The sequence below is a fragment of the Rosa rugosa genome, chromosome 3, assembly GCF_958449725.1.
Source record: "Rosa rugosa chromosome 3, drRosRugo1.1, whole genome shotgun sequence".
Lineage (NCBI taxonomy): Eukaryota > Viridiplantae > Streptophyta > Magnoliopsida > Rosales > Rosaceae > Rosa > Rosa rugosa.
Window position 1 is genome coordinate 5326457 of NC_084822.1, and position 27302 is coordinate 5353758.

The window sequence follows — 27302 nt, forward strand, 5'->3', positions numbered from 1 at the left end:
TTTTGTCAAATATTGCATGTATCGTTTCTCAATGAATAAAGAGCTAGTAACAAATAAACAACGGAGTTGGTAGAGAGATCGAATAGGTTCAAAATCCCACACCATTTCTTCCCTATCGTATACATTTTTACATTTATACAAACCCAGCATTTCTATTTTTAACAGCATAACTTCTGCTTCTTGAATACAGATCCGCCTTGACATCGACTTCATCATCTTCCTCAAAAGTAGAAGCTATTTCTTCATCAATCCTTCCCATTTTCAAGCCAACACTATAACTCCTCATGCCCATCCCACTATTCATTGTGCGTTGTTTGACAATGGGACGTTCTCTAACAATCGGCCTTCTCTGCGTGTCGGAACCTCCAGCTTCTCTGTTACCATCTTTCTTCACATCGTTGTTCTTTTTTGTCGAAACGGTTAATCTGCGTAGCTGCTTCAAATCCTTATCACCATTTGAATTTGAAGAGTTGACACTAAAGCTCCTAGGCAAGTGAACGTTCGAAGCGGTGTAACCACTGACACCTGCACCACCATAACCCACCTTACCTGCACAATCTTCGAGGTTCCTCATGTAGAAGTTCTTGGCCTTTGTTAAGGTCCTAATGGGTGTAGAAATAAAGCGCATCAACTTGCTTTGCTTCTTTGCTTTGCTTGCAGTCCTCATGTTGTTGCTACTGCTTATTTAGTTAGTTTCTTAGGAAAACTCAGGAAATGTGAACTGATGGGGTAGAGTTATCGATCTGAATGGGTATGTATATAAACTTGGAATTTGGAGTTGTTATTTGGAAGTAGCTGTAGAAGAAGCAGTCAGCTGCTGATTCAGACGTGCGAACCATATCAAAATTTGAAAAGGAGTATGGGACATGTGAAAGGTTCAAATATATTCTAAATTAATAAATACAATAGAGTAGATTACAATCCAATATAATGTGACCAAAACATCATTCTAATAATTCAAGAAAGGTGAAGAGGCTGACCCTTCTTTGTCTAACTTGGCTAAACTCACATTTTGATTTGTTGCTATCAGCAGCTGCTGTACCATATTTGTACTGCCAAATTTGGCTTTTAAGATTAGAGAAGCCAATTTGACTCGCAAAGAGCCAAGGAGAATCCTCACTTTTACAAGTTTGCAACCTTCATCAAATGAAAATAGATATTTTGGTTAAGGTAGTGCTATAAACAAATGCAGGTATGTGTTACTTAAAGGTGGCAAACAGGCCGCTAAGTCTGAGCTAACACGGGCCGAGCACGTTTAAAATCAGTCCGGCACTACCCAAAATTATGGGCTGGGCTGAGGTATATTGATCCATAGATCCGGCTCGGTCCGAGTCCATTATAGGCCTGGCATGGCTCGTTACAAACACAAAATTTCCTTTCATTTTTTAAAATATAAAAAATTTACAATGATAAGATTTAAACATTAGAAGTCTTTTTTCAAGATTTCAAAATTGCATTACAATTCCACCCATGTTATTCAATTAATGTTGACAAAGTAGTGAAATAAAATATTATATCCTTGTTTTGACAAAGGTATTTTTCATACATATTACTTATTGTTTAAGGAAAACTGAATTGGGAGAGAATTGAGTCATACTTTCATTGATAATAGGGGTCTCTTTATATAGAGGATTACAAGACATAGAATCAGAGTTGTAGAAGGAAAGAAAATCGTACAATTAATCGGATATCTATGAATATCTCCAAGAATATCTCTAATTCAAAACCCTATTACAACTAGGTCAAGTAACCTAAAGTTTGGGCCAGACACATATTCTGGATTTACTTGAACACTCCCCCTTGTGTCGCCCAAATGTGGTGCTCCTCTCGTTGCCTCATTAAAAACATTGCCGAGTAACAAAAACCCAGTGGGACAAAAATAACCTCTGTCGAAGGGGAAAAAGAGCACAACACACCCTTCACGTTTTGAGACCATACATGTAGACATCTCCCCCTGATGTCTGCATCTCCCCCTGATGACAACGGTCATGGGAGTTCAGATAACTTCCACAAACGATTTTACCAACATGTTTCTCGAAAGTGGAATTTAGGCAATGACTTAGTGAGCAAGTCTGCCACACTGTCCTCAGATCAAACCTAGTTCACTTTGATCTTGAGGAGAGTCTGTTGTTGCTGATTATGCTTGATGTTGTCGCTTTTGATGTAGCCTCGCTTCATTTGTTCAAAACAAGCAGCATTATCCTAAATGCTTGTAGGCTCATCTATGGTATACTTCAAACCACAATTGTTCGAACATGGATAATTATGGATACAATCCATATACATTCACGAATGACATCGTGAAGAGCAATAATCTCTGCATTGTTCGAAGATATAGCGACTAGGGTCTGTTCTGTAGACCTCCAAGATATCATGATCTTTACCCATGGTGAACACTTAACCAGTTTGGGAAGACTTTTGTGTGGGTCAGAGAGATACCCAACATCAGCAAAACCTTCCAAAACACATGTTGTTTTGGGATGGGGATAGAGGACGCAGGCCAATGTTGGCGACGTTCCTGGTGTGTGATGGGTCCGACTCCATCGTCTCTCTATAGGGATAGAACAAGCTCATATCAATCGTACATCTAAAATACCGAAAGATATCTTTTACACCAATCCAATGGCATCGCGTTGGCGCAAAGCTATATTTGGCTAACAAGTTCACAGCATATGAGATGTCCGGTCTTGTGCATTGAGCTAAGTACAATAATGCACATATTGTACTTAAGTATGGCACTTTTGTCTTTAGCACGTCTTCGTCATCATCCTTTAGATGAAGAGGATCCTTTTCAGAATCAAGACTACAGACAATCATGGGGGTGTTTGAAGGTAGGGGTGGGCGTCCGGACCCGAAAACCGACCCGAACCGACCCAAAAAGCCCAAATCCGTTCTGTTTTGATTTTGAAAATATCAGTTCGGTCTAGGGCCCGACCCGAAAATATTATCTCGGTTCGGTCTCGGGTTTCAAATATGAATAGACCGAAAGCCCGAACCCGACCCGTGTATACCCTGAGTTGCCACTTGTCTATCTATTATTGGGTGTTATATTAATATATTAAATATTTTAAAAAAAGAATTAGGGTAACTCGAACCCGATCTCAGCCTCTCATTTTCTCAGCCTCTCATTCTCTCAGCCTCCATCAGTCCCTCTCTCTCTCTCTCGAAACCAAAGCCTCAAGCCTCAAACTCTCAAAGTCTTCGCTCCTCCGCGGCTCCGCCACTCTCCGTCTATGAAATCCGCCACTCTCCCTCAAATCTCCCTCCAGAAGTTCGCCGTCGTCGACGATCTCAGTGGACCACCGAGGTCGACCATCACGCGCTGGAGCTCGTCCTCGAGGATGTTGGAGCCGAGGGCCTTGAGGACGTTGCCGAGTTCCGAGGTTGAGATCTTGCAGTCGTCGTTGGAGTCGAAGCTCTTGAAGACGCGGTGGACCTCGTCGAGTCGTCGATCACGACGGGTTTGGACTTTGGACTTTGGAGTCGGCGACTGGTGGCAGATTAATTTTTTTCATTGAAATTTGGTTGGTTCTGCAATCTCTTGTGTTAATTTGATGCAGATTATAACTGAATCTGAATGTCTTCTTGACTCTTGAGTTTGTGTTGTAAACTGTGGCTAAACTTGATTATTGCAAATTGATTACAGTTATGTTAATGAGTTTATTTCACAGCATATACATTCCAGTCTACCAAGTACCAAAATGAGTGGCAAAACAGGCAAAACAGGCAAAACAGGCAAAGCTGAATAGCTGATGAACTGGGCATTTTGGGCCCGAAAAGCCCGAAAAACCGAACCGGCCCGAATGGGTTCGGTTTCTGTCGGTTTTCATTTTAGAAAAAACCCGAACCGACAGTTTCGGGTTCGGTCTCGGTTTCACTAATTTTCGGGCCCGGCCCGATCCGAGCCCAGCCCTACTTGAAGGCATGACCTTGTCAAAATGCCTAAGCATGTATCAACACAATGCTCTAGTTCCAAACCGAGACATGATCGTGTTCTCCCAAAATCCTTCATCTCAAACTCGGATTTCAAGTGTTCAGCGGTTTCCATTAACTCTTTAAGGACTTCCAATGAAGATCATGTCCAACATGAACCGCGATAGAATCCGAAATTTGTTATAGAAACGCGCGGACATATCCCTTCCCAATCAAGTAGTCACTTTAGTGAGCGTTTCAACCTTATTGTAAACTCGCTCCGTGGTCTAGAGCCACTTGACTTGGGTAAATGAAGTTCACCATGAACCTTCATGTACACTTCGTATCTAGATCCCCATAGAGATACGTAGTAACCACATTTGTAAGCTGCATGTTCAGTTATTCGGAAACTACCAAACTGACAGGATAGTGGAGTACAATGACATTCATTACGAGAGAATATGTCTCATCGTAGTCGATTCCAGGGCGTTTTGTGAGAAGCCTTGCGCCATAAGGCGAGATTACTATCTCTTTTTCTCATAACGCTTTTTAACGAAGACCCATTAGTCAACAGGTTTTATGTTAGGAGGTGTTGGCATCACTGGCTCAAAAACCTTCCTCTTCGTTAGAGAATCCAACTTAACCTGGATCGCATCTTTCCATTTAGGCCAAATCTCTCTACGTTGGAATTCATTCATCAACGGAGAATGGTTCGATATCATCGGACTCAACAAACTCATGCGCAACGAAATGCGCGACTACATAATCAATTATGATGGAGTTTCTATCCCACGTCTCATGTACACTAGTGTAATTTTCATAAAGCTATATATTCTCAAGAATAGGTTCTGACATTGAGGCGTCCCCCAACGATAACCATAATCCGGAAGATTCTTATGAGACGAATTTTGAGTGTCGATGATCCAAGGATTGGTTGTGCTAAAGTATCATTCGAATGCACGGGCCTCCCACGCATCCTAGCTGGGGTCATGGCCTGTAACGCCAGAGTGTCACTCTTTATGGCGTTGGCGCTATGCTATCTCCATGTAGGGTGAGCTTACGTCCTCTCGTAGGAACGTTCATCCTTGCAGGCATATTTGCAGCAGATATGTGTGATATCGTCACTTTAACAGGGATCTAGATGAGACATAGTGGGGACAAACCACGACAATTTCTTTCATTCCTGCTGAACATCCGTGTTCTTATCTCCCCCTAACGATGGGAAGACTGTCTCATCAAAGTGACATTTGCAAGACATGCCGTGAAGAGATCGCCTAGCAAGGGCATGAAGTGGCAGACGATTGTTGGAGTCTCATATCCAACATACTTGCCTCGTCGTCTGTAAGGACCCATTGTAGTGCGTCGTGGCAGCGCAAGAGGCACGTAAATGACTCACTCAAATATGCGTAAGTATGAGGTACTCGTACCCAGTTACTAGCTGTAACTCATAGATAGATTGAGTGGTGGTGGATCGTAGGCGAATTAGCATAGCTGCATAAGATATTGCATCACCCCAAGCGGATATAAGGAGATTGATGCGCATTACCAATATTTGGGCTACCATCGTAGTCGTTTCCGCCAGACCATTTGAGCGTGTACATGAGAATATGATGTCCAACATAAGTCCCAGTGATATGCAATAACCATCGAAAGTCTTCGATGTAAACTCTCTTGCATTGTCAAATCCAATTGACTGAATAGGATGATCCGGGGAGTGAGCCCGTTGTCATATGATATGTGCTAGGAGTATAGCATAAGCAACATTTACAAGTGGACAATGGCACAACACGTGACCAGCGTGTTTGCTTGTCAACCAACATCGTGAGATATTTAAACGTTCGCAAGTTGGTTGAACTAGTCCACAGAATCCCCATGGAGTCTATGTAAGAACATAATGAGTATTTTCATATCCTTTACATAGGACGGTCTCAGTCCAAACTTCCCTACGGAACACGCATTGTAAAATGAGCGAGAGGCTTTAGAAGCAACCAATGAGGATTTTGGTTGGGCCTGAGCGTCTGAAACGCTATTTGAAATAAAGTTGGTGTTGCAGCATCATCTAGGGTGCCATCACCATAATGGACACCATCCATGACGTCATGGATAGAGACTGTTCCAGCCCTAGGCTGGTGGTGGACGGCGGGCGGCGCTTGAGGCAGCGGCGGCGGTCACACTTAGTCCAGGAATCAACTTTTGATTCATGCTTCGTTTCGCTCGAGAGAAAGGATGTCCATGTGAAGTCTTTAGTAGACGGATCATCATATCATGACTATGATGACCTATCCTCTTGTGACAAAGCCAATATGTGTCTAAATCCAAGAGATCTTTTCTCATAGCTTTATTGGATTTAATAGCTCGAATAGTGACATAGAGTCGACTAGAGAGACACATAAACTTCTCTAAGATGCGTCTTTGTTCGCAATCGTTAAAGGTATTGCAAAGGAACTCATTTTCATTCTCTACATGCGTTTTCGCATAGAATCCGTTGGCTATTCATAGGTGCTACTAGGAGCGTAGAGAGTTTCTGTGACAGTAATCAAGGTGCCATTTAGCAAGGGGAACTTGGGCTATTTCATGTCCTTGAATTAATACCGTGTGCCCAATGACCTGATACTCCACATCGAGAACATACATCTCTTTGCTTAGACTCCATTGATTGAGGCACTTTGAAAACGTCATTTAGATGGCTCTTAGTGTTGGTGGCGCCACCAACAAGGCCAGAGGTGCTGCCTCCCTCTCTCTTTCCACGTTGACCTCTTCGATTCCGTGTTCGCCTATTTTGGCGGTTACCTTCCCAAGTAGAGCGATTATATGGACCAGAACATCCAGAAGTATCCCTAATATTAGGGTTTCGCTCTTGGCGCCCTCTGATTACACGCATTTTTATGCGTATAATTATATCTAAAACACTAGAAATTAGTTAGTCCTCAAGTTAATTATAATGTAATTAATCTATTTTTTTATTTACTTGTAGGAAATAAGCGGAGTTACGGAAATCGAAAGAAAATGACCGAAAAATTGAGCAAAATGGAGTTTCCGACAAAATGATAGGAAAAATCAACAGTTGATCAATGTGTTGACCAAGGTCAACGTCATCAGTGTGAAGCCCGTGTGTTGGCAGTTGGTGGAAGAGAAAAGAAATAAATAAATAAATAAAAGAAAATAAAAGAAGAAATGTTGCTGCACACGTGTTGACCATTTAATTAAGCAAACACTACACCAAAAAATGAATCAGACAACACATATCAGACGACAGCAAACATTTTAACTGTCGTCTGAAATAATCAGACAACAGCAAAAAAAATTATGTCGTCTGAATTTTTAAATCAGACGACAGTTGTTACATTACTGTTGTGCAATTGTAAATCAGACAATGGTTGTTTTTTTGATGTTGTCTGAATCAATCAATTCAGACAACAGTTATTACATTGAGGTTGTTTAAGGTTGATTAACACAATGGTTGAAAAAAGATGTCGTCTAATTGTTTTTAATCACACAACAGTTATTACTTCTCTGTTGTGCAATTGCTATTAATACAATGGTTGAAAAAGATGTTGTCTGATTGTTTTAATTCACACAACAGTTTGTTAGTTATCTGTTGTGTCACTCTCTTTCAGACAATGTACCTGAATTGATGTTGTCTGAGTTTTAGGGTTCAGTATATATGCTAGCTAGTTAACACTTGGCCAAATTTTCAATTTTCATTTCCCTCCATTCCACCAAATTTTACATTTCACATTGACTAGTATTTAAAGGAAAGAACCCTAGCCCATTTGCTCCTTCTTCCTCTGTCGGCCGCACACGCCCCTCTCTCTATCTCTCTCCCCGGCTCCCCCCTTCTTCCTCTCACCTTCTCTCTGTCACGCCGGAAAGCTCGACTTCCGGCCGTTGACTTTTGGCATTGCCACCACCAAAAGATAGCCTAGGCGATGGAGAACAAAACCCAGCCACCCCGCCCTCGATCGAGATCGCCGAACCACCACACACGACCCCTAAAGCTATGCCGTTGCTGTTCCTTAACCCTCTTCGATCTCCGGCCATCTTTTCAACCTAAAACACGGTATGTTTCTCCCAGATCCAACCTCCTCCTCTTCTTCTTCTTCCTCCTCCCGATTCTCTCACTCCCTCCTTTTTCCTCTGTAAATTTCTCTGAATCACTCTCTCTCTTTTTCCTGCGTTTTGTTTAAATTTTCTACGGCCTGTGTGTTTGTGTCTCTGAGTCTGCGACTTAGCTGCTTGTGCGGTTTGATTTTGATGCATGGCTCTGATGTGGTTCGATTTTGTTTGGTGTTTTGAAAACAAAGATGGATTGGTACCAGAGAGTGGAGAAGCCAAGAGCAAAGACGCCAATTGATGAGAATGAGATTAGGATTACGAGCCAAGGGAGGATGCGAAACTACATCACTTACGCCATGACTCTGCTTCAGGTCTCTTATCTAATTTTGGCCTCTCATTTTTAAGTAAAAAGTGGAGCCTGTTGATTAGTATGTTTAAATTTGTTTTAGCAGACTCGAAATTTTAGTGTTTAAACTTGTGGATTTCTATGATATGTGGCGAATTTTGTAATGATATTAGTCAGATGTATGAATTTGTTTTGACGAATGCCGTTTGGGAACACGGAATAGTTATTGAACTTGTGATAATTGTTTTTTAGTTAGCTAGCTGTGTAAATTAATGCTCAAATGAGAGTGAGTCTATATATGTATATTAGGCCTAATCTCCTATGGCTGGATAACAATATCTTGAGTCCAGATTGTACGTAATGAGCAAAATAGTGAAAATTGTCTAGTTGATATAGCTGTTGTTAGAGGATAGATTTTGGGATAGGAATATCTTCAACAGGACACAGGTTAGAAGAGTGCTCATTCAATTTGCCAGTTAGGCATGAAAGAGTAGATATAAACTGGTTTAAAAAATAAATGGCCTATTTAGATGGTTGTCGGTTATGGTGACTAGTTTAGATGGTCTCCATATTAGCACTTACCAAGTTATATCATAGCTAAATCTTTTCCATTTAGATTATATTTTGTGTTGGGTTCCTGAGAATCTTATCAACTACACAAGTTGGTCTATCTTCCTGTGCAATGTGTATTCTTCTAGTCAAGTTCTTACACAAATTCTATCTGTGATTGAAACTTGCTTATTGTGATGTGTTTGCAACTCTGCAATTTTTTTTCCCCTTACTTTCATAAGAAACCCATTCTTTTGTTTCAGTAGTCTAATGTATTGCCATTGTCTTTTTCATTTGGTTTTGCAGAAATCAAATCTACAAATGATACAAGCAGAGACCAACTGATGGCTACTGCAGTGTCTAACTCAACCACTAGTAACACAGAAAGTAATGCATCCACTTCAAAATTTGAAGAGGAACTTAAAGTTGCTTCAAGGTTGCGAAAATTTGCTTTTAACGATCTTAAATTGGCAACAAGAAATTTCAGACCTGAAAGTCTTCTTGGTGAAGGTGGTTTTGGTTGTGTGTTCAAGGGGTGGATAGAAGAAAATGGAACTGCTCCAGTCAAACCTGGCACAGGACTTACTGTTGTGGTTAAAACTCTTAATCATGATGGGCTTCAGGGTCATAAAGAATGGCCGGTTTGGACATATTCCTCTTAACTTTTAAATTATTCACTTTTTAACCTTTGGCTCTCTCTCCGATGTTGTTTTTAATCATGGAATTTTGTTCGGCTTCCTTTGTGACAGGCTGAAGTAAATTTCCTTGGTGACCTTGTCCATCCAAACTTGGTAAAACTTATTGGATACTGCATTGAAGATGATCAAAGGCTGCTAGTGTATGAGTTCATGCCTCGAGGGAGCTTGGAGAACCACCTATTTAGGAGTAAGTAATTGCTCTTTTGAAAATATAATTTTTGTTCATTTCACCTATTTAGAACTATTTTCTTTCAGTATTCTGATAACATCTATTATTATAGCAGGGTCCCTGCCTCTTCCATGGTCTATTAGAATGAAAATTGCATTGGGTGCGGCAAAAGGTCTTGCTTTTCTTCATGAGGAGGCAGAAAGACCTGCGATTTATCGTGACTTTAAAACCTCCAACATCTTATTGGATGTAGTATGTGCTTAACACTTTGGTAGAGAAGAGCAGAGAGATCCATAAGTTCCTTCTTTTCCAAAGTCCTTGCTATGTTTGTCTAACTGGTGATATATATCTTTCAATTGATTTTGAGTCTTTTGGTTTGTTTTTGTTAAGTTCCAACTCTTCTATTTAGGATTCATTGGTAAAAACTCAAGGTAGAAAAGAGGTTCTGCAAATGTGAATTTGTGTTTCTGAGTTTCTGACCCAGTTGCACTTTTACTGAAAACTGTACAGTTTGGTTGGGAACTTGAAATTATTATCTTCTTACAAGTTGCAGTAGACATCTTAAAGATCGTTTCAGAATTGGAATCTCCTACAAAAAAAATTTCTAGAATTACTTATGATTTTTCAAAGTTACAGGTCTGCTACAGGAATTTCTGTACACAGCAGTACTAGTACTGTCTTTTTCTTTCGGTTTCTTTCAGTAGTTTTCTACGTCCAATCTTTCTTGAAAGCACCAGTACTTGAAAAGTAGGCATTCCCATCCTTCAAATGAAATCAGTCTTACTCTTTTTGGAGTTCGTACGAAGGATTTATGTCATCACGAAGTTAGCTCTATGCATTAGGATTTCTGCAGCATAATTTTCTGAAAACATTGAATACTTTTCTGGGTGTTAAACTATCTCAGTTTCTTGTGTGGACTGCAAGAAGGTCTTATGTTAGCTTGTTCTTGTGCTTGACGTGGCTAGAGTTTAGGAAGACACCTAAATCTAGTTTTATTCTTCTTTTGACTTTTCATACCTATATTCCTAGTTTAGGGATTCCATGTAACTTTCAAAATTTCTTCTTATTTCAGTTTTTCTCATTTGCTTCTCCAAATCATTTAATCACTTTAGTCTATAATGTTGACTCAGAGTACTTGTGCTACCTATTCTTCATTCTTTTATTCTTAGTGCATGCTAGACTGGTGGTAGATGAGATAATGGGCTTGGGATTTCCTTTGCTTTTTAGTATACATCACCTGACCTAGTATTTTTCATCTTACTGCAGATACAAGGATGCTAGTAAGACTTCATTCAAGTCCTCAACTCGGTTAGTATATGATGCAAGACTACCTAAAAACTTGGGAAGATCAGAGATCGATGCTCAAGCTTCAATCAAATTTTGTACAAGTACTTTCACTTTTTGTTAGACTAGTCTGTAGCACTTAAATGCAGATATGAAACTATCTAAACAATGGATATGTTAATTCCTGTGTTGGGATGAAATAGTTTTTGGAATTAATGGATGCGTTTCTGGAATCAGTGGATGTGTTGTTTTTATTGTGCAGAATGTATGTTTTTATCTTCTATAGCTGACAATTCAATACCAACAACAAACCATTGTCTAACAAATGAACATAACAAAAAGAGAAACAAAAAACTGTTGTGTGAACCATCCATCTACAATAGTTTTCAAACCTAATCAATTGTTCAACTAGATATAACACAACAAAAAATTAAAATAATTTGTTGTCTGAAGTTAAGGAAGACCACAGAGAATAGGAAAGCTATTATTGTATGACTTGATTTCAGACAACAGTTTATTAGAAGATGTTATATTATGAAACAATGATATACAATGGCTACACACTTATTCTATCGTCTTGTTTGAATTCAATCAATAGTAAACAGCTAGTCAGATGATGTACAACATTCATTCAGACAACAGTTTATTTACAAGCCAATGTTTTCTGATTGTTCTTCACAAGTTTCTCTCTTCTAGCATCTGTTGTCTGAAATTGATTTGCACAAGAGTTAAGATACTCATCGCTGTTGTTCTTTCTGGTGTTCAGACAATAGTCATGTAAGTCGTTGCTGTTGTGCAAAATTTCCTCAGACGACAGTTACCTCCTATTGTCTGATTCACCCATCAGACGGCATTGAGATAGACAACAGCAATGTGCCTTATCAGACGACAGTGAAAAACTGTCGTCTGATTCATTTTTTGGTGTAGTGAAACCTTTTGCTTAATTAAACCTTGCTGATATCCTTCTTTGTTTTTCTCTTCACCACGTGGCTACACTTCAGCCATTGACCTGATCCATTCCTTTCTACACGAACAACACCCTATATATACATATATGGAGACCACGACCTAATTATCATCTACACCCTTCTACAGCGCCGCACCAAAACAGGGGGCAGCCTTAGGCTGCTCTCACTCTCCCTCCTTTCCCCTACTCACACAAAGCATCAAGGATCCATCAAGGGGCTCAATCTCTACAAGATTCAAGATTTGGGTATTTTGTGGGAGTTGTAATTCAAGGCTAGTCATGCTAGCTTCCTAGCTATTTGTGACTATCATTGTTTTCTCCTACACTTCTCTACTCTTTGCTATTTGAATTTTGTAATTTTGATGTTCATGAATATGGGTTGTGAGTAGTTACTTTTGGGAGCTAGGGTTTCTAACTCTAGCTCAATTTTGATGTAATGAACATATTTTTCAAGTGATAAATAATGTATTTTCATATGGGTGCACTCTAATTACTATGTTAATTGATTCTTGATGCATGAATTTAGGGAATTGACCACTCTATTTGTTATGTGTTGAGATTTGTGATGTGTGATACAATTGGTGGTTCTTTTGTTCACTAGCTTCATGTAATTAGTGTGGTGTGTCAAGTAGTTACTTAATCGAGAATGAATGATTGCCTAAGTTTCTATTTTCTTGTGCCCTTCGCCTTTAATCCTAGACGTTGTGGCCCTAACAAGGCATAATAATTAGGGTTAGAGAGTTCATTCTTGCCTTAACCGGAAGAATGGATACCAAATAAAAGAAATTGACTTAGTGGCCTTAACCGGCATTAGGTAGAGAACTAAGCAATCGTTAAATTTTAGGTTGTAACTATTGCATGCTTAAATCCCTAATTTCTAGAGCTCTAGGCCTTTAGTTCATGTTTTGGTAGCCCTACTAAGGTACTAACTCATGAATTAGAGAGTTCATATTTGTCCTAACCGAAAATGTGAATACCCTTAAGGAAATTCGGCTTAGTGGCCTTGACCGGCATTAAGTACGGGATTTGGTTCTCATGAAAATATGTTTGTTTGCTTGAAATGTGTTCGTTGCATTGAAATTGCTAGAGAGTGATCCCTAGTACCCAAACCTATCTCTCTTTTATTTTTATTTTCTTTGTTTTTAATTGTTGTTGTTAATTTAGTTTTTGACTTAGTCTTTTTAGAAAATTAAATCACAATGTTTAATGACAATTACTACCTCATTGTAAATAGTCATCACTAGGCTTTTAGTTTTGATTAGGCTTTGGTGAAAACCAAAGCCGAGCATTGCTAAGGCTTGGTGCCTTAGATTAGCCTTTTTATTTATTTTACTTTTCTTTATTTGCTTGTGACTTTAGTTCCGACTACCCAAGGATTGTAGGTTAGCCACTAATCCCCGTGGTACGATAAACTTTGGGCATAATATTTCCCTATCTTGACAATGATATGTACGCTTGCGTAAATGTGTATCAAGTCACCATCTCTTAAGGGCACGACTATAATTGGATTCCGGAATATGCTCTGTTTCCACGGATCTCGAATTATAGTTCTTCACAAGGATGTTGTCATGCTTTTCAGCGACATTCATAACTCCAATGAGCTCATGAAACCTTGTGATCCGTTATGCAGTAACATCGATTCGATAGTTCTTAGCAACCATCAATGCAGAGACGGAAAGGTAGAGAGAGTCTTCTCAATCAACATCGCATCTGTGATCTCTTTGCCACAGAATTCTATTAAGGATTTAATGCGAAGTGCTTCCGAGTTGTAGTCAAGAACTAACTTTAAATCACAAAAGCGGAGGCTATGCCATCTCACTTCTAGGTCAGGAAGTAGGGAGTCACGGACGTTGCCAAATCTTTCTTCTAGTGAGATCCACAACCTTCTGGGGTCTTCTTTATTCATACACTAGTACTGGAGCGAATCATCCATATAACGAGTCATTAATTAGGATGATGACTTTTGTCTTATTTGCCTCTAAGGCTGCTCTATTTGCTTCCAAAGCTTGAGCTTGCTCAACGGTTAGCACGTCCTGGCTAGGCTCGAGAATCGTATTCAGGATTCCATCGACCTTGAGATGCTGGCGGACATCACGAACCCACCTGTGATATTCAGACCCAGTTGTTCCCAATGGAGCAAAGTCCAATTTGTTCAGATTACTCATCGTGAAGGAGAACAACAAAAAGGGTTAGTTTCGAAGCGGAAAAAGCTACGACGAAAACATATAAAATTTCTGAGCGTAATCGCTCCTAAGAAATTAGAAATTTCTGAGCATAATCACTTCCAAGAAATTCAATTCCAAGATGTATTGGATTAGATCGAAACAATGACGTAAGTGGTCGATCATAAATTCTCTACAAACTCTAAGTTTGGAGATCTCAACAAGCTCCAGGCTTGGAGTGAGCACGAACCCCCACAATTTGGCTTTTGGTCTCCCCTATGAAGAAGAAAAGGGTGTAGAAGAAAGGAGTTTGCAAGTCCCCGAGAAAAGAAGAGAAAAACAATAAAAAAAAATACTTCAATAGGGGGAACTAAAGGAACCCTTAAAACATACCTCGAAAAAAGTGTAAAAAAAATCGTCGGAATTTGGTCGCATGAAATCGTTGCCGGAGGTGGTTGACCGGAAAAGCTTGGCTGATGGGCTGACCTTGCCTCTTTTTCTTCTTCTTCTTCTTTTTTTTCTTTCTTTTGGTTTGGCCCAGGCCTACCTTTTTTTTTTTTTTCTCCTTTCTAGCATGTGGGCCGCGGGCCTTGGTCTGCCTTTTTTTTCTTTTCTTCTTTTCCTTCTTTCTTTCTTCTCTGGGCCGTGCGTCTCTTTTAGGCCCGCCTTCTATTTCTTTTCTCTGGGCCGCGTCGTTTCTGGCGCTGGGCTCGTGCAGGTGCAGGGATCAATGGGAGGCTGGCGGTTCAAGAATTCCAGCGGTTCTGTTGTCCGGTTCCCGGAAAAGTTTTTCCTGTTCCGGGATTCTGGAAGAGAGGTTTTGCCTGTGACGAAATATGAAGGTCGGAGGTGGACTAGAATGGTGCAAACCGGGTAGGGGAGCTTTTGCTTCTTCTAGAGGTCGGTTCGGTATTTTTCCGGTCGGTTCTGGGGGTAGCGCCGCTGGTTCTGGACTCCTGGGATTGAGAGCTTTAATATATGTGGCGGTGGTTGCTAGGGTTTGAAGGCTACGATTTTAGGGTTTCAGGGTTAGGGTTTCGTGCTGATAACGTGTTTAATGAAAACTGAATTGAGAGAGAATTGAGTCGTACTTTCATTGATAATAGGGGCCTCTTTATATAGAGGATTACAAGACATAGAATCAGAGTTGTAGAAGGAAAGAAAATCGTACAATTAATCGGATATCTATGAATATCTCTGAGAATATCTCTAATTCAAAATCCCATTACAACTAGGTCAAGTAACCTAGAGTTTGGGTCAGACACATATTCTGGATTTACTTGAACAATTATATATTTATTAAAGAATATTAATCTCACAATAATACAACTATAGAATTGAGTTAAAATATGATGCTAAATCTTCACTTTATAAAAATAAAATACAAAACACTTTTGAGTTTTTTCTTTCTTTCTTTCTTTCTTTATTATAGTGGAATATAAAAAGGGAGCTTTTATTCATACCTCCTAAATTGGTATTTGGACCTCCCCTTCTAAAATTTGCACAAAACTTCTAACCTTGGCCTTTTTTGGTATCCACTCAATTTTTTCCAATACAAATCTGCTACTTGTAATATATATATTTTTTTTTCATCACTTAAAACCCCATGACTTAATACCATTTTATTCCTTCCTTTCTCTCACGATCATCACCATCCACGTACTCCTTCCCTTATCGCTTGGATACTCTTATGAATCTCCTTCTATTTCTTAATAAATCGTGCAATTTACAATACCACAGGAGGACTATAATCAAAATCAATTTTCCTAAACCCAAATCAGGCTAGCAACAAAGTCTACTCTAGCAAAAAAAAAAAAAAAAACCATAAAAAGAGACCAAGATAACAATTAGCATCAACTCCATGAAGTGAAGCAATTAAGCCAAACTAGAAAGAAATAAAAAAAAAATAGGATAGAAATTGCTTTTCGATCATTATTTTCTCGATTCTTCTTCTCTATATTTTTTTTACCTTTATTCCATTTTGCAATCTTTAACATTCTACCTTAATCAAAGTTGCCCAATAATCCTCATGTATGGCTGTAAGAGAAGGAGGGAGGGGGAAGGAGGGAGAAGAGAAGGTGCAAATTTTATTTATTTTTTTTTATCTTTAATTTTGTTCATTTTTTTTATCTTTCATTTTGTTCATTTTTTAGAAGGGCAAAGTTGGGTTTAAAAACTTTCAAAAATTGTTGGAGGTCCAAATACCATTTTAGGAGGTATGAATAGAACTTCCCATATAAAAAACCGTTGGGAAACTAATCTTGGATTCTTAGAGCATCTTTAGCAATGCTAGCTATTTTTGAGTTAAATTTTAGCTAAAGTAGCTAAAAAGTCACTTTGGCTAGCCATTTTAGAAATACGTCTGCATCAGTGCTCTTTATTCTAGCTAGTTTTGAATTTATATTATTTTTTAAATGAAGATTAAATAGTTTAAATATATTTATATGTGATATAAAATAACTCAATAGGAATGTTTTAAATTATAGAGAGCCTCATCTCGCTCTCTATATTTAGGAGCGAGATAGCTAAAAATTATAATAGAGAGCCACTTAGGAGTCTGGTGCAGCAGCTAAAATATATAAAAAGCTAAACATGCTCTCCAAAATAGCTAAGGAGCAAAAATAGAGAGTCTGCTAAAGATACTCTTAGATAATTAAGATTAGGAAAAGTGTTACAGTCTTAATTATTTTATTTGAATAAAATCAACTTTCAAATACAAATAAAAAAAGAAATACTCAAATTAAAATTTTTAAATTGTGCTAATTTTGGGACGGCCTAAGCACGACCAGTTTGTTGGCTTGGCATGATATGGGCTTGGGCCATGGGTCGAGTCAGGCTTAATGTTCAAGTAAATGGGCCGGCATGACACGTTAATAAACGGGCCAGCCCGAGCACGACATAAAGCATGAATAGACCCGCTTAAAATAGGTCGGGCCGGCCCGTTGGTCACCTCTAGACTCTAGTGTGATTGTGTGTGTTAGCCAAACTCAGTCATGTAGCAGTTTTTCATTTGGTAAAGGACTAAAGCAGCCAACACATTTCTCTCTCCTTCTGTGCATAGGGAAAAATAACAAAAAAACTTTAGCCCATTTTTCATATCAAAAACAAAATTTAGCTCATTGGGTAAAAAAGGAAGAAGAAGTTAAATACAAAAAATAACGATGCAAACTCATATCTAGGGGTCATCATTATGCAAGGACAGGCATGTCCTGCCCAAAATTAATGAGTTGGGGTTGGGTTGGGCAAGGCAGGCCTTGTTCATATTTTTGGGCCGGACATGGCATGAGTTTGTCTTAAAAATCAAAGCTCAGGCCCGCCTATGAAGTTAGGTCCTTACGAGTTTTTTCAGGCCCAGATTATTTAGGTGAGCAAGACCTGACCCATTACACTCATATATATTTGAAAAGAGTATAAAAAGCTACTATTTTGTGGTTAATGATAGACAATATAGAATTATGAAAAAATATGGTGCAATTGATCAACATTTTCAACCAATAACTATATAAATAAATAATTAATATTAGTATTAGAATGAGTCTTTGGATTGGGCTTATAAGACCGGGATGGACAGGCTTTAATGGATATATATTGAGCCAGCTACGAGCCACGTCTGGGCGTTGAGCTCTCAAGGCCGAGTCATACCATATAAGCAATAAACCAGGCCGATTAGAGCCATAACTCGGGCTGGGCCAGACTTTTGTTCATTCGCCCGGGGGGGGGGGGGGGGGGGTGTGGCGGCCGATAGACTTCTACTCGTATCAACCCACGGTTTGGTGACACAAAAAGGAAACGACAGTTTGAAAAAAGATTTTGGTATCCTCCCGGATTCCAAAGCAGCAGCAGAAGAAGAAGAGACGGCTTGTCATTTCAGAAATAAATTTCTTCCTTTGCATTATAACCTGTGGCTTCCCCATGCCGATATTTATAATCTGAATTTGTTTGCTCAAGAGAGAGAAAAGGGCAGCAATAAACACTCATCGGTTCTCATTCCTCCTCCTGGTTTTGGACACCAAATCAGTATCTTCAAGAGAAAGGTTTGCGCTTTCACTTCCTTAACAGAGACATAAACTAAATCCGACTTCACTATTCTGTCTGGTTTTGCTTTTCGTTCCGGTGGCAGCAGAGATAAGCAAGGTAAAGCTTATTCCTTTGTTTCTACTTCTAGCACGGACCCAGAAGACTAAAACTTGGAGCTGCTTTTGGGTTTTAGTTATTACTTGGATCTTGGGTTTTAGTGCTTTTAAATGTATGAGATGACCTTTCGAAAAATATATGAGATGATGAGATTCTTGAATTGGTATACACCTACATATAGCTTTAATTTTAAGTTGGAACTGTGATTTTGATGCATTCACAATGATCTTGGAAAAGGGTACTTATATGGCTCACTCTATCTCTACGTTTCTATCAAAAGGTGGGGTTATAAGGTACATGTAAGTTGTTCTTTCCTTTTGTGTTCCAGTGTCATGCTAGTTCAGTAGTTGTTCCAATTTCACTATTTTTGTTATGAAAAAGACAAAATGGAAGATGAGACATTTGTTGCTTGATAATAAAGTATGTGAAGGTAACTGGGTTTATGAACATTGATGTTCTCATTGTGTGGCTGTGGCTATGGCTGCGCATGTGGATTGTGTTCTCATTTTACTAGTAAGAATGTAAAATCTGCTTCTTTTGTGTAGCAATAGCATTTGTCTGTCAGTTTTTGTTAAATAACTAGCCACTCTACAGACTAAACCACAAGGTCTAAATCTAAAGATCTTCATACCACTTACTGACCATTGTAATTCAATATATATTAATTAGTATGATCAAAAATGTATGATTAATTAGTTTCCTCTTTCTTTACTTGAATCCCTCAGATGTAAAGAGAACCACCAACGTACCGCTTGACAATGGATATTGAGTTTGACAATCTCAGTGACTTACCAAGTGATGTTACGGAAAAGATTTTGTCATTTTTGCCAATGAAAGAGGCAGTGAGGACAAGTATATTATCAAGCAAGTGGAGGTACAAATGGGCTATGCTTCCAGATCTTGTGTTTGATGAACTGGGTTTCCCAGGAGTACTTTATAAGCATGACAAATTAGTGAAAATGGTTGATCATGTGCTCTTCCTTCACATTGGTCCAATAAACAAGGTCAAGCTTTCTCATAAAGGTCTTAATGGCACCGCAGATATCGATAGATGGATTCTTCATCTATCAAGAAATTCTATGAAAGAGTTCACATTTGAGTTTTGGAAAAAGCCTGAATACAAGATGCCTTCATGTTTGTTTTCCTGTCAAGATTTGGTTCATTTGGATTTGAGTAATTGTTTGCTAAAACCTCCGCGCACATTCAAGGGCTTCAAGAGTTTGAAGAAACTTCAAATTGAAAGTGTTACCCTGACCCAAGATGAGTTTGAAAATCTAATTGTTTGTTGTCCTCTGCTGAAATATTTGACCATGATAGATTGTCGTGGTTTCACCAAGCTCAAGATTGATGCACCAAATCTCCGAATCTTAGGCCTTAATTGTGCTTTTGAGGATCTTAATCTTCAGCACACCTTAAAGCTTACAATTATTTGCATTTCTTTGGAAGCTAATGGCGACCAAGGACCGGTTCCTGGCAGTTCTAGCAATTTGCTCAAGCTTTTGGCTCAATGTGCTCATGTTCAAGGTCTTGATATTCAAAATTACTTTTTAAAGGTAATTTTTCATGATGGTGTCGTATCATACTTTTAATTATCATATCATTTTCTTGGCTACGAACTTTAGCATATTCATTCAGCATACATGCTGATTTCGTCAACTTTCTACTTCAGTATTTAGCTGTTGGTGACTTACCGGTAAAGCGTCCTAAACCATGTCTGCATCTGAAGTTGCTTCGTATAAACATAGATTTCAATGATCTGAAGGAGGTTTTATCTACTTTATACCTTCTGAGAAGCGCCCCTTTTCTACTAAAACTATATATCACGGTCAGTAGGCATTCAATTCAAAAATTTTCTGCTCAATAACAACTTTAAATTCAGCAATTCTAATTAACGGAGCTTTATTTAATATTCTTTGAACCGTTTAGTTAAATTGTAGTTTAAATATAGAGCTTATTAAATGTTCGAGATTGATCTGATGCTACAGACCATATGTAGGTTCGTCAAGAGGGACAGGCTCTTGTGGGAGAGGTGAACTCTTGGTTAGATGACAACCAGAATTTCCAACTCAGAAAACTGCAAATTGTGGAAGTACATGGCATCAGTAGCACCAAAGCTGGACTAGATTTCATCAAATTTCTGCTTTTAAATTCACCAATGCTTGAGAAGGTGTTTTGCAAGCCTGCATCTTACTATAGGTCTCTGGAACTATTAAAAAAGATGATCCAGTTTAAGCGTTCCTCAGCCCTTGCGGAGATAATCTACTTGGACCCATGACCCATCACTGAATTTCGGCAGCTGACAGAATTTTCTTACTGAAATGTTGGTGTGGTACAGTCATGATTATGTGATGCATGTTGGTGTGGTTTGTCTCAACAATGTTTAGAATGGTTCCTTGAACAATGTTTCCAACAGTACCCTTGGAATTAGTCTTGTTTAGACAGGGAAAAGTATTCAAGATTTCCAATTCTCTTTTGTTGGTTAAGAAATAAATAAATGAACAGTTCGAACATGTTATGCTAGATGGTTAAGAACTTGTTATCCAAGGTGCAACAATATTTCGACTTTACGAAACAAATAAGCAATCAAAAAATTTAAAACAAATTGTTGCTTTGCTATACAAATCCAGCAAATCTCTTGTTAACAGCATAACTTCTGCTTCTTGTATAAAAATCCGCCTTCATTTCGACTTCATCTTCCTCAAAAGTCGAAGCCCTTTCCTCATCAATCCTTCCCATCTTCAATCCAACACTATAACTCCTCATCCCCATCCCATTATTCATTGTCGGTTGTTTAATACTAACATTTGGTCTTCCTCTTCGGTTCATATCTGAACCTGCTGCCTTATTGCCCCCTTTCTCTGCATCGTTGTTCTTCTTTGACGATGCCGTTCTTAGAAGCTGCCTCAAATCCTCATCATCGTTCGAACTGGAGGAGTTGACGCTGAGGCTCCTTGGCAACTGTGGAACTTGTGAAGCAGTGTAACCACCCACGCCGCCGCCGCCGCCGTAACCCACCTTGGCAGCACAATCTTCTAAACTCCTCATGTAGAAGTTCTTGGCCTTGGTTAGAGTCCTAATGGGTGAAGAAATAAAGCGCATCAACTTGCTTTGCCTAGTTGCCTTGCTCTGCCTCATGTTTTGCTATACTGCTTAAGTTTCTTTCCTGCAGATGCTACTGTATTTGCTGTGTGGATTTGGGAAATTTGAGTTGAATTAGAGCAGATGTCAAATGGTATATAAAGGTGTGGGGAATTTGGGTTCTTCTGGTTGCAGTCAAACTGGGATGGCAAAGCCAAAAGAAGAAAAGTCGTCATGCGGGGAGAACTTGAAATAGCACATGTATACTACTATAATATATTGCAACAGGGTGAAGACCAAAATCCAAAGCAATGTGATGAAAGAAGACAGAGAACGGGCCTGGTCAATGACACATTTTCTGTCGTGACGAAATAAATCCTTTCTGCATTTTGCATAGTCCACCACATTTGAGCACAGTAGAGTAACTCTAACAGCTTCTCTATAAATTTCTGTATTATAGGGAAGTCAAAGTCAAAATTTTAGCATATTTTTCTTCTCCAACTCCAACAGATTCCCTATTTTACAGCAATCTTTAAAATCTCCATAATTCTTCCTTTGTTGTAAATATTATTATCTGTGTGGCTGTCCACGTAAATACTCATTAGTTATGTACTTTGATGTAAACCCTACCTCTATATAAAGGAGGCTAATGAGACTGAATGAGAACACTTCTACTTCCTCCCAACTATTCTCTCTCTCTTATAACACGTTATCAGCACGCTCTATTCTATTTTTTTTTCTCAAACTCTATGATGATCTAAAAATTTATGGTGCAGCAATATTGTTGTTTTTTACCATATCTATGATCTACGAGTTTTATTTCGTCTTCCGATTTCATTATTCAAAACCCACTATGATATACACAATTCTCGATTCAAAAGTGTTTATAATATTTTTTTTCAGTATCCGATGTAGAATCGATGAGGCCCAAATCACACCTTTTGCTATAAGACTAGGATTCAATGTCTTTGGCCAGTATTCCCAGTAATTCATTTCCGGCATTATTGAGCTCGTTCAACTCTTCAAATCGGCGAGCCCCGTAGGTTTTTCCCTTTTCTTAGTATTTTTTTTTCTCCTTACTCGTCGCCGTTGCTGGTTTTGCTATACCTACTGTGACCTGCACGGTTCTAGAGCCGTTCTGCAATATGGATTTAATATCCCGATTTTGTTCTGGACATAGAATATTTTTCTATTACACTGTTGCACATACCACTTAGATCGATTTATATTGGTGTGCACAACACAATATTGGTTTGCACGTTTCAACATTTTGTGGGTCCATCACATGTTCCTTGATCCCTAGTTATATGAGGGCATGCAATCCCTCTACTTCTTCGTTACGTTTTGGCATGACCAATTGGGTTTCCTCCTCATTTTTTTCACTATGTGGATTTGAAACTCAAACGACCTTTAGAGTCTGCAGTTCGAAGTTGGAAATTTAATCAAAGCCAGAAGCTTGTGACTACATCTCTATATAAAGAGAATTTGAGGTTCACCACAAGATATACTTTTGTTCTTGTGAATTTGTAAGAAAAAAGAGTATCATATGAAGTTAACCAGACCAGAAGTTCTGTGTGTTTTCTTCATCCATGGAACCGGAAGTTTCCAGTGTTAATTTATTTATTTAGTTTTCTTCCCTGCAATTTTTCTATTTTGTTGTGTATCTTCATTATAGTACTTATTTTTATTGTTTGTTATTCATACAGACCAGCAGTCCTATCTCGAACATATGAATTTCGAGCATCACATTTTTGAACCAGAAGTTCAAAATTCCATATAGTAGAACCCGAAGTTCTAACAGTAAAAACTCGAACCCGAAGCTTCGAGTACAAAATTAGTTAAAAAGTGAAATCAAAACTTCACTTCATTTACCTCGAGCCTGAAGTTTCGAGTACCAAATTTGTTTGAACCTGAAGTTCAACATACGAAATCTTAGAACCAGCAGTTCTAATAGTAAAAAGTTCGAACCTGAAGCTTCGATTACACATGATTTATTTCAACTTTATGTCCATTTCGAACCAGAAGTTTCGAGTGAATTTTCGTATGTTAATCGATACATTCTTCTTTATGCTTGCCTAAAGCATTCTTACCCTTTTCTTACATTAATTGTTATACCATAAGTTCACTCCACCTTAGAACCTGAAGTTCTAATTGTGCAGACTCGAGCCTTAAGTTTCGAGTGGATATGTGGACAATTTATCGAAGAGTTTCAATCTCGGTCAACCTCAAACCTAAAGTTTTGAGGGAATTATATTGACACCAATTTAAAAGTAAGCATATATTTAACCGCTGGCTTATGACGAATGAGTATGAGTATACCCTAAATTTTGTGATCGTGACTTTTGTAATTAAAAGAGATCAGAACCTGTAGTTCCTTGATCCTTAATTACATGAGGACTTGAAGTTCCTCAATGATCATACTAACTAGATGACCATCTAAAGTCCTTCACTCATAAGTTATGGTCATGAAGTTTAAACTTGACATTTCGAGTATATTATTTTGGCCAGAAGTTCAAAATGCATTTGATGTTATTAATCTACATCAAACAACAATACAATAATTGAACGTCATGTTTTACCTGTATAACACGAACCAGAAGCTTCGTGTATATCCTATGAGATCCACTGTTCAATTCTTGCAAATTTGATTTGTGTCATCTTCAAACTTTATGTTTTGAGTGACTCTCAGGCAATGCAATCTTATCCATGGTGTCCAGAAAACATTACTAAGGCTTATGCTTATGAGGCTAATATAACAACATCTCAGATCTTACATATCTGATTGATGGCTCCAGAAGAGAACATATTACTGTCTCTTTGCATCATGTGCCTCCAATATTACCAGAGATGTATAACCTCTCCCTCTCATGGATCTCATTGTATAATAAGAAAGCCGATTGACATGGTTATACCATGAAATGCCACCAGAAGTGGATCATGGCAAGAGAGAAGTTAAGAGTCAATGTAAATATTGTCCCAACATCCACACATGTGAGGAAATTAAAAATTGGGTGTGTGTCGCCTATGGCACACTATATGGTGGATGTTTATCAAGCCATTTTCAAAATAGCACTAGTCAAATTAAATTGCATTGACTAATAAGAATATTGAGATTCATCTCACATGCCTGACGTCTTTTGCTTACAATAAGCAACTTGACAGCACTATTGTATTATTCCTCAGATTTATTTTTAACCTCTTGAATTCCCATTGAAACTAAATGTTTCTTCCGATTATCTAGGAACTTGATGTTCCTTAAGCGGTTGTTATGAATTGAAAAAATTGAAACCTCGAGTTTCTTGGATCTCCGATTATATGAGGGCCTGAAGTCCTTCCTCTTTATGACTATAAATTTATACGTGACAGAGAACTTGAGGTTCTCCACATGATAAAGTTACTCTACTATCATAGATTGTAGTCTTCAACTTGAAATTTCGAGTCTATCATTTTGACCAGCAGTTCAAAATGAATAAAGTCCATTCCAATTGTCAGCATTTCACAATTAATGTTTACTCAAGCTAGGTAACACTCATATCAAGAGTTGTAGATCTTGATCTGTAGCTCCGAATGAACTACTATCATGTTACCTAATTTGAAGTATTGTCGCACTAAGTGCCTCCAATGTGGTTAGAGAATACTATTTGCTCTCTCATGTCAAATTTGTATAGTAAATTGAGGCATATAATGTCATGAACCAGAAGTTCATTGAATCAAATACACTATTTTGGCATGTGAAGTTGCGTCATCTTTTGTCTACCATGTTGCGTGGAATCACTTACAAGTTTTGATGACTGCTAACCATACACACAAGGAAATTGTTTATTTATCGCATATTTGCGAGTTGTCACTTTAATAAGACAATCCTCCTGCCATGAGGGGGAGAAAGATTGTTCCTGAAGAACGACATGAATTGGTGTGAGATATTTATCCACCGTCTCATTTTGATTTTGGGAAATATCTAAGCTAGTGATTTGATAAAAGATAGTGACAAAATTATATGATAAATGCAAAGGCATCTGCCTGGGTTAAAGTCCCAGAGACCAACCATATTACTACAAACAATGTAAACTCCATTTGATTTGTGGGATGCAAGTGTATCCAATTGACATGATTCTCCTGAAGAGAATGTCATTAAACAATATCACAACTCCTAATATGGCTACACATACAAAGGGTGTAGGTATGCCATTAGGAAATGATGTCTTGGTGATACAATAATAAATCAATATGGTTGATGCTAATGAACAAAGCATGTTTTGACCTGAATCTTGGTTTGGGTTCGCCACCAATCAATGAACATCTTCACTCCAAAGAAAGTGATAGATTTTTGAACGTATTTTTTTAGCATGGTCAAAATAAGACAGTCTTCCCACCGTTAGGGGGGGAAAGACTACTGTCATTTGAATAACGGCGTGAATTTGTGTGGATTATATCCACCAGGTCTAAAGTTTTAAGCTCCCAAAAAGGGAAGATTATACAAGCCCTATAATGCTCTACATGAGATTATAAGTAAAGAGATCCACATTCTCTACATAATTCATCTATGAGAGATGATTGTCCTAGAAGTGACAATGTATGCCCCAGAAGTGGCATGGGTACCCAATATCAATAAGCTTATTATAGCTAATGCATGCATATAAGAATGTGTGGGATCTATGATTGTTGATCATCGATGATAATTTACATTTGGTAGCTACCAAAAATCATTAAGGGCTGTATTTATGCTATACCACGTTTCATTATGTATGTCGACAAAGTATATTATTGGCCAAATTGGAAAGAGGCAATTCCAATGAAATTGAATATTTGAAACGTGATGAAATACTTAGACCTTTAACCCTACAAGTTACAAAAGGGTATTTACTAAAGTGAAGATAAATCACTACGACACAATGTCTATTTATAGATACATGAGATTATGAATATTTTCCCCTATACGAATGACAATTTTCTATAAGTACAGTGTTACATATAGCTGTTATATTGACGAGAGATTTATGGCACTTTGTCATCATATATTATGAAGATCTTAAAGACACATTGCTAAAAGCAAAACCTCAAAAGTAAAGTGTCATTATAAGCGTATTGCTTATCAATCCTCAAGGGATTCAAATACATGAATGATTCAAATGCAAGTCCATGAAAGGTTGAAAGAGCCTAAAGCTCACTCATAGAATCAAAGAGTCTAAAGCTAGCTCATATGTACTCATTTCGTTCTAGTCAACGAGATCTAAATTGCCTTAATGAGTACTATGACGAGACTACTATCAAATTCGAATTATGATTATTGTGTTGCAACATATTTTAACTTGCGCGAAGTTATGAATTACTTAGAGCTCTTGAAGAGCTTGTATGAGACATATCAATACACAAAGATATTGATGTGCAGTGTATGGCTAGGTATGCCATGATGATTTTTCAATGTTTTAAACTATACAAAGTTAAATGTGTCAATTTCTTTATATTGTTTAGCTATTACTTTGTGTATGAATTTGAGCATATGAGATTGTTTCTAACCTTATCATATGAGGTAAGGCTTATTGAAAATCGTCTAGCTTTGTTGGTATTGCTTAAACTTTGCAGGTATGAAAATTTGTGATGAGCCCCTATATGCAAAGCACACATGGTCTCACTTCAGTGATAGACACATCAAACTACTATACATGGTACATGTAGCTTATCGTATACATAAATGAGGCTTGCAACAATCAGGGGAAGATTCTCATCAGGGGGGCATCCAGAAGCATGCTACCTAGGACATATGCGCGTTGTGCTCTTTTTGTCATTCGATCAGGGTTATTTTTGTCCCACTGAGTTTTTGTTATCTGGCAAGGTTTTTAACGAGGCAACAATAAGCGCGTCCAAATTATCATTCATTGGTGGACATCCAAGGGGGAGTGTTGTAAATATTATTATCTGTGTGGCTGTCCACGTAAATACTCATTAG

General features: G+C 38.2%; 4 protein-coding genes across 9 annotated transcripts; 2 read left to right on the top strand and 2 right to left on the bottom strand.

Moving 5' to 3' along the window:
• On the bottom strand, positions 1-722 carry LOC133736360 (uncharacterized). The gene has a single exon (XM_062163817.1). It carries the CDS (start codon positions 665-667, stop codon positions 134-136), a length of 534 nt encoding a protein of 177 aa, XP_062019801.1. The 5' UTR covers positions 668-722; the 3' UTR covers positions 1-133.
• A 6958-nt stretch (positions 723-7680) lies between these two features.
• On the top strand, positions 7681-11250 carry LOC133741151 (serine/threonine-protein kinase PBL34-like). Of its 3 annotated transcripts, none has more exons than XM_062169099.1 (6): positions 7681-7972; positions 8217-8339; positions 9170-9504; positions 9613-9748; positions 9843-9982; positions 10997-11250. In XM_062169099.1, exons 3-6 carry the CDS (start codon positions 9208-9210, stop codon positions 11009-11011), a joined length of 588 nt encoding a protein of 195 aa, XP_062025083.1. In that variant the 5' UTR covers positions 7681-7972; positions 8217-8339; positions 9170-9207; the 3' UTR covers positions 11012-11250. The 3 variants fall into 3 exon arrangements, 2 of the variants coding, with proteins under 2 accessions (XP_062025083.1, XP_062025084.1); XR_009861652.1 differs by having other exon boundaries at positions 7682-7972; positions 9843-10068; XM_062169100.1 differs by having other exon boundaries at positions 7683-7972; positions 9846-9982.
• Positions 11251-17909: 6659 nt separating this feature from the next.
• LOC133741493 (F-box/FBD/LRR-repeat protein At1g13570-like) lies at positions 17910-20787 on the top strand. Of its 4 annotated transcripts, none has more exons than XM_062169390.1 (4): positions 17910-18277; positions 19003-19830; positions 19947-20102; positions 20263-20787. In XM_062169390.1, the coding sequence occupies exons 2-4, from the start codon at positions 19036-19038 to the stop codon at positions 20308-20310; spliced, it is 999 nt and encodes a 332-aa protein (XP_062025374.1). In that variant the 5' UTR covers positions 17910-18277; positions 19003-19035; the 3' UTR covers positions 20311-20787. The 4 variants fall into 4 exon arrangements, with proteins under 4 accessions (XP_062025374.1, XP_062025373.1, XP_062025371.1 ...); XM_062169387.1 differs by having other exon boundaries at positions 17911-18277; positions 20274-20787; XM_062169388.1 differs by having other exon boundaries at positions 17911-18177; positions 20274-20787.
• A 103-nt stretch (positions 20788-20890) lies between these two features.
• LOC133737079 (uncharacterized) lies at positions 20891-21412 on the bottom strand. The gene has a single exon (XM_062164705.1). It carries the CDS (start codon positions 21410-21412, stop codon positions 20891-20893), a length of 522 nt encoding a protein of 173 aa, XP_062020689.1.
• Positions 21413-27302: the final 5890 nt, after the last annotated feature.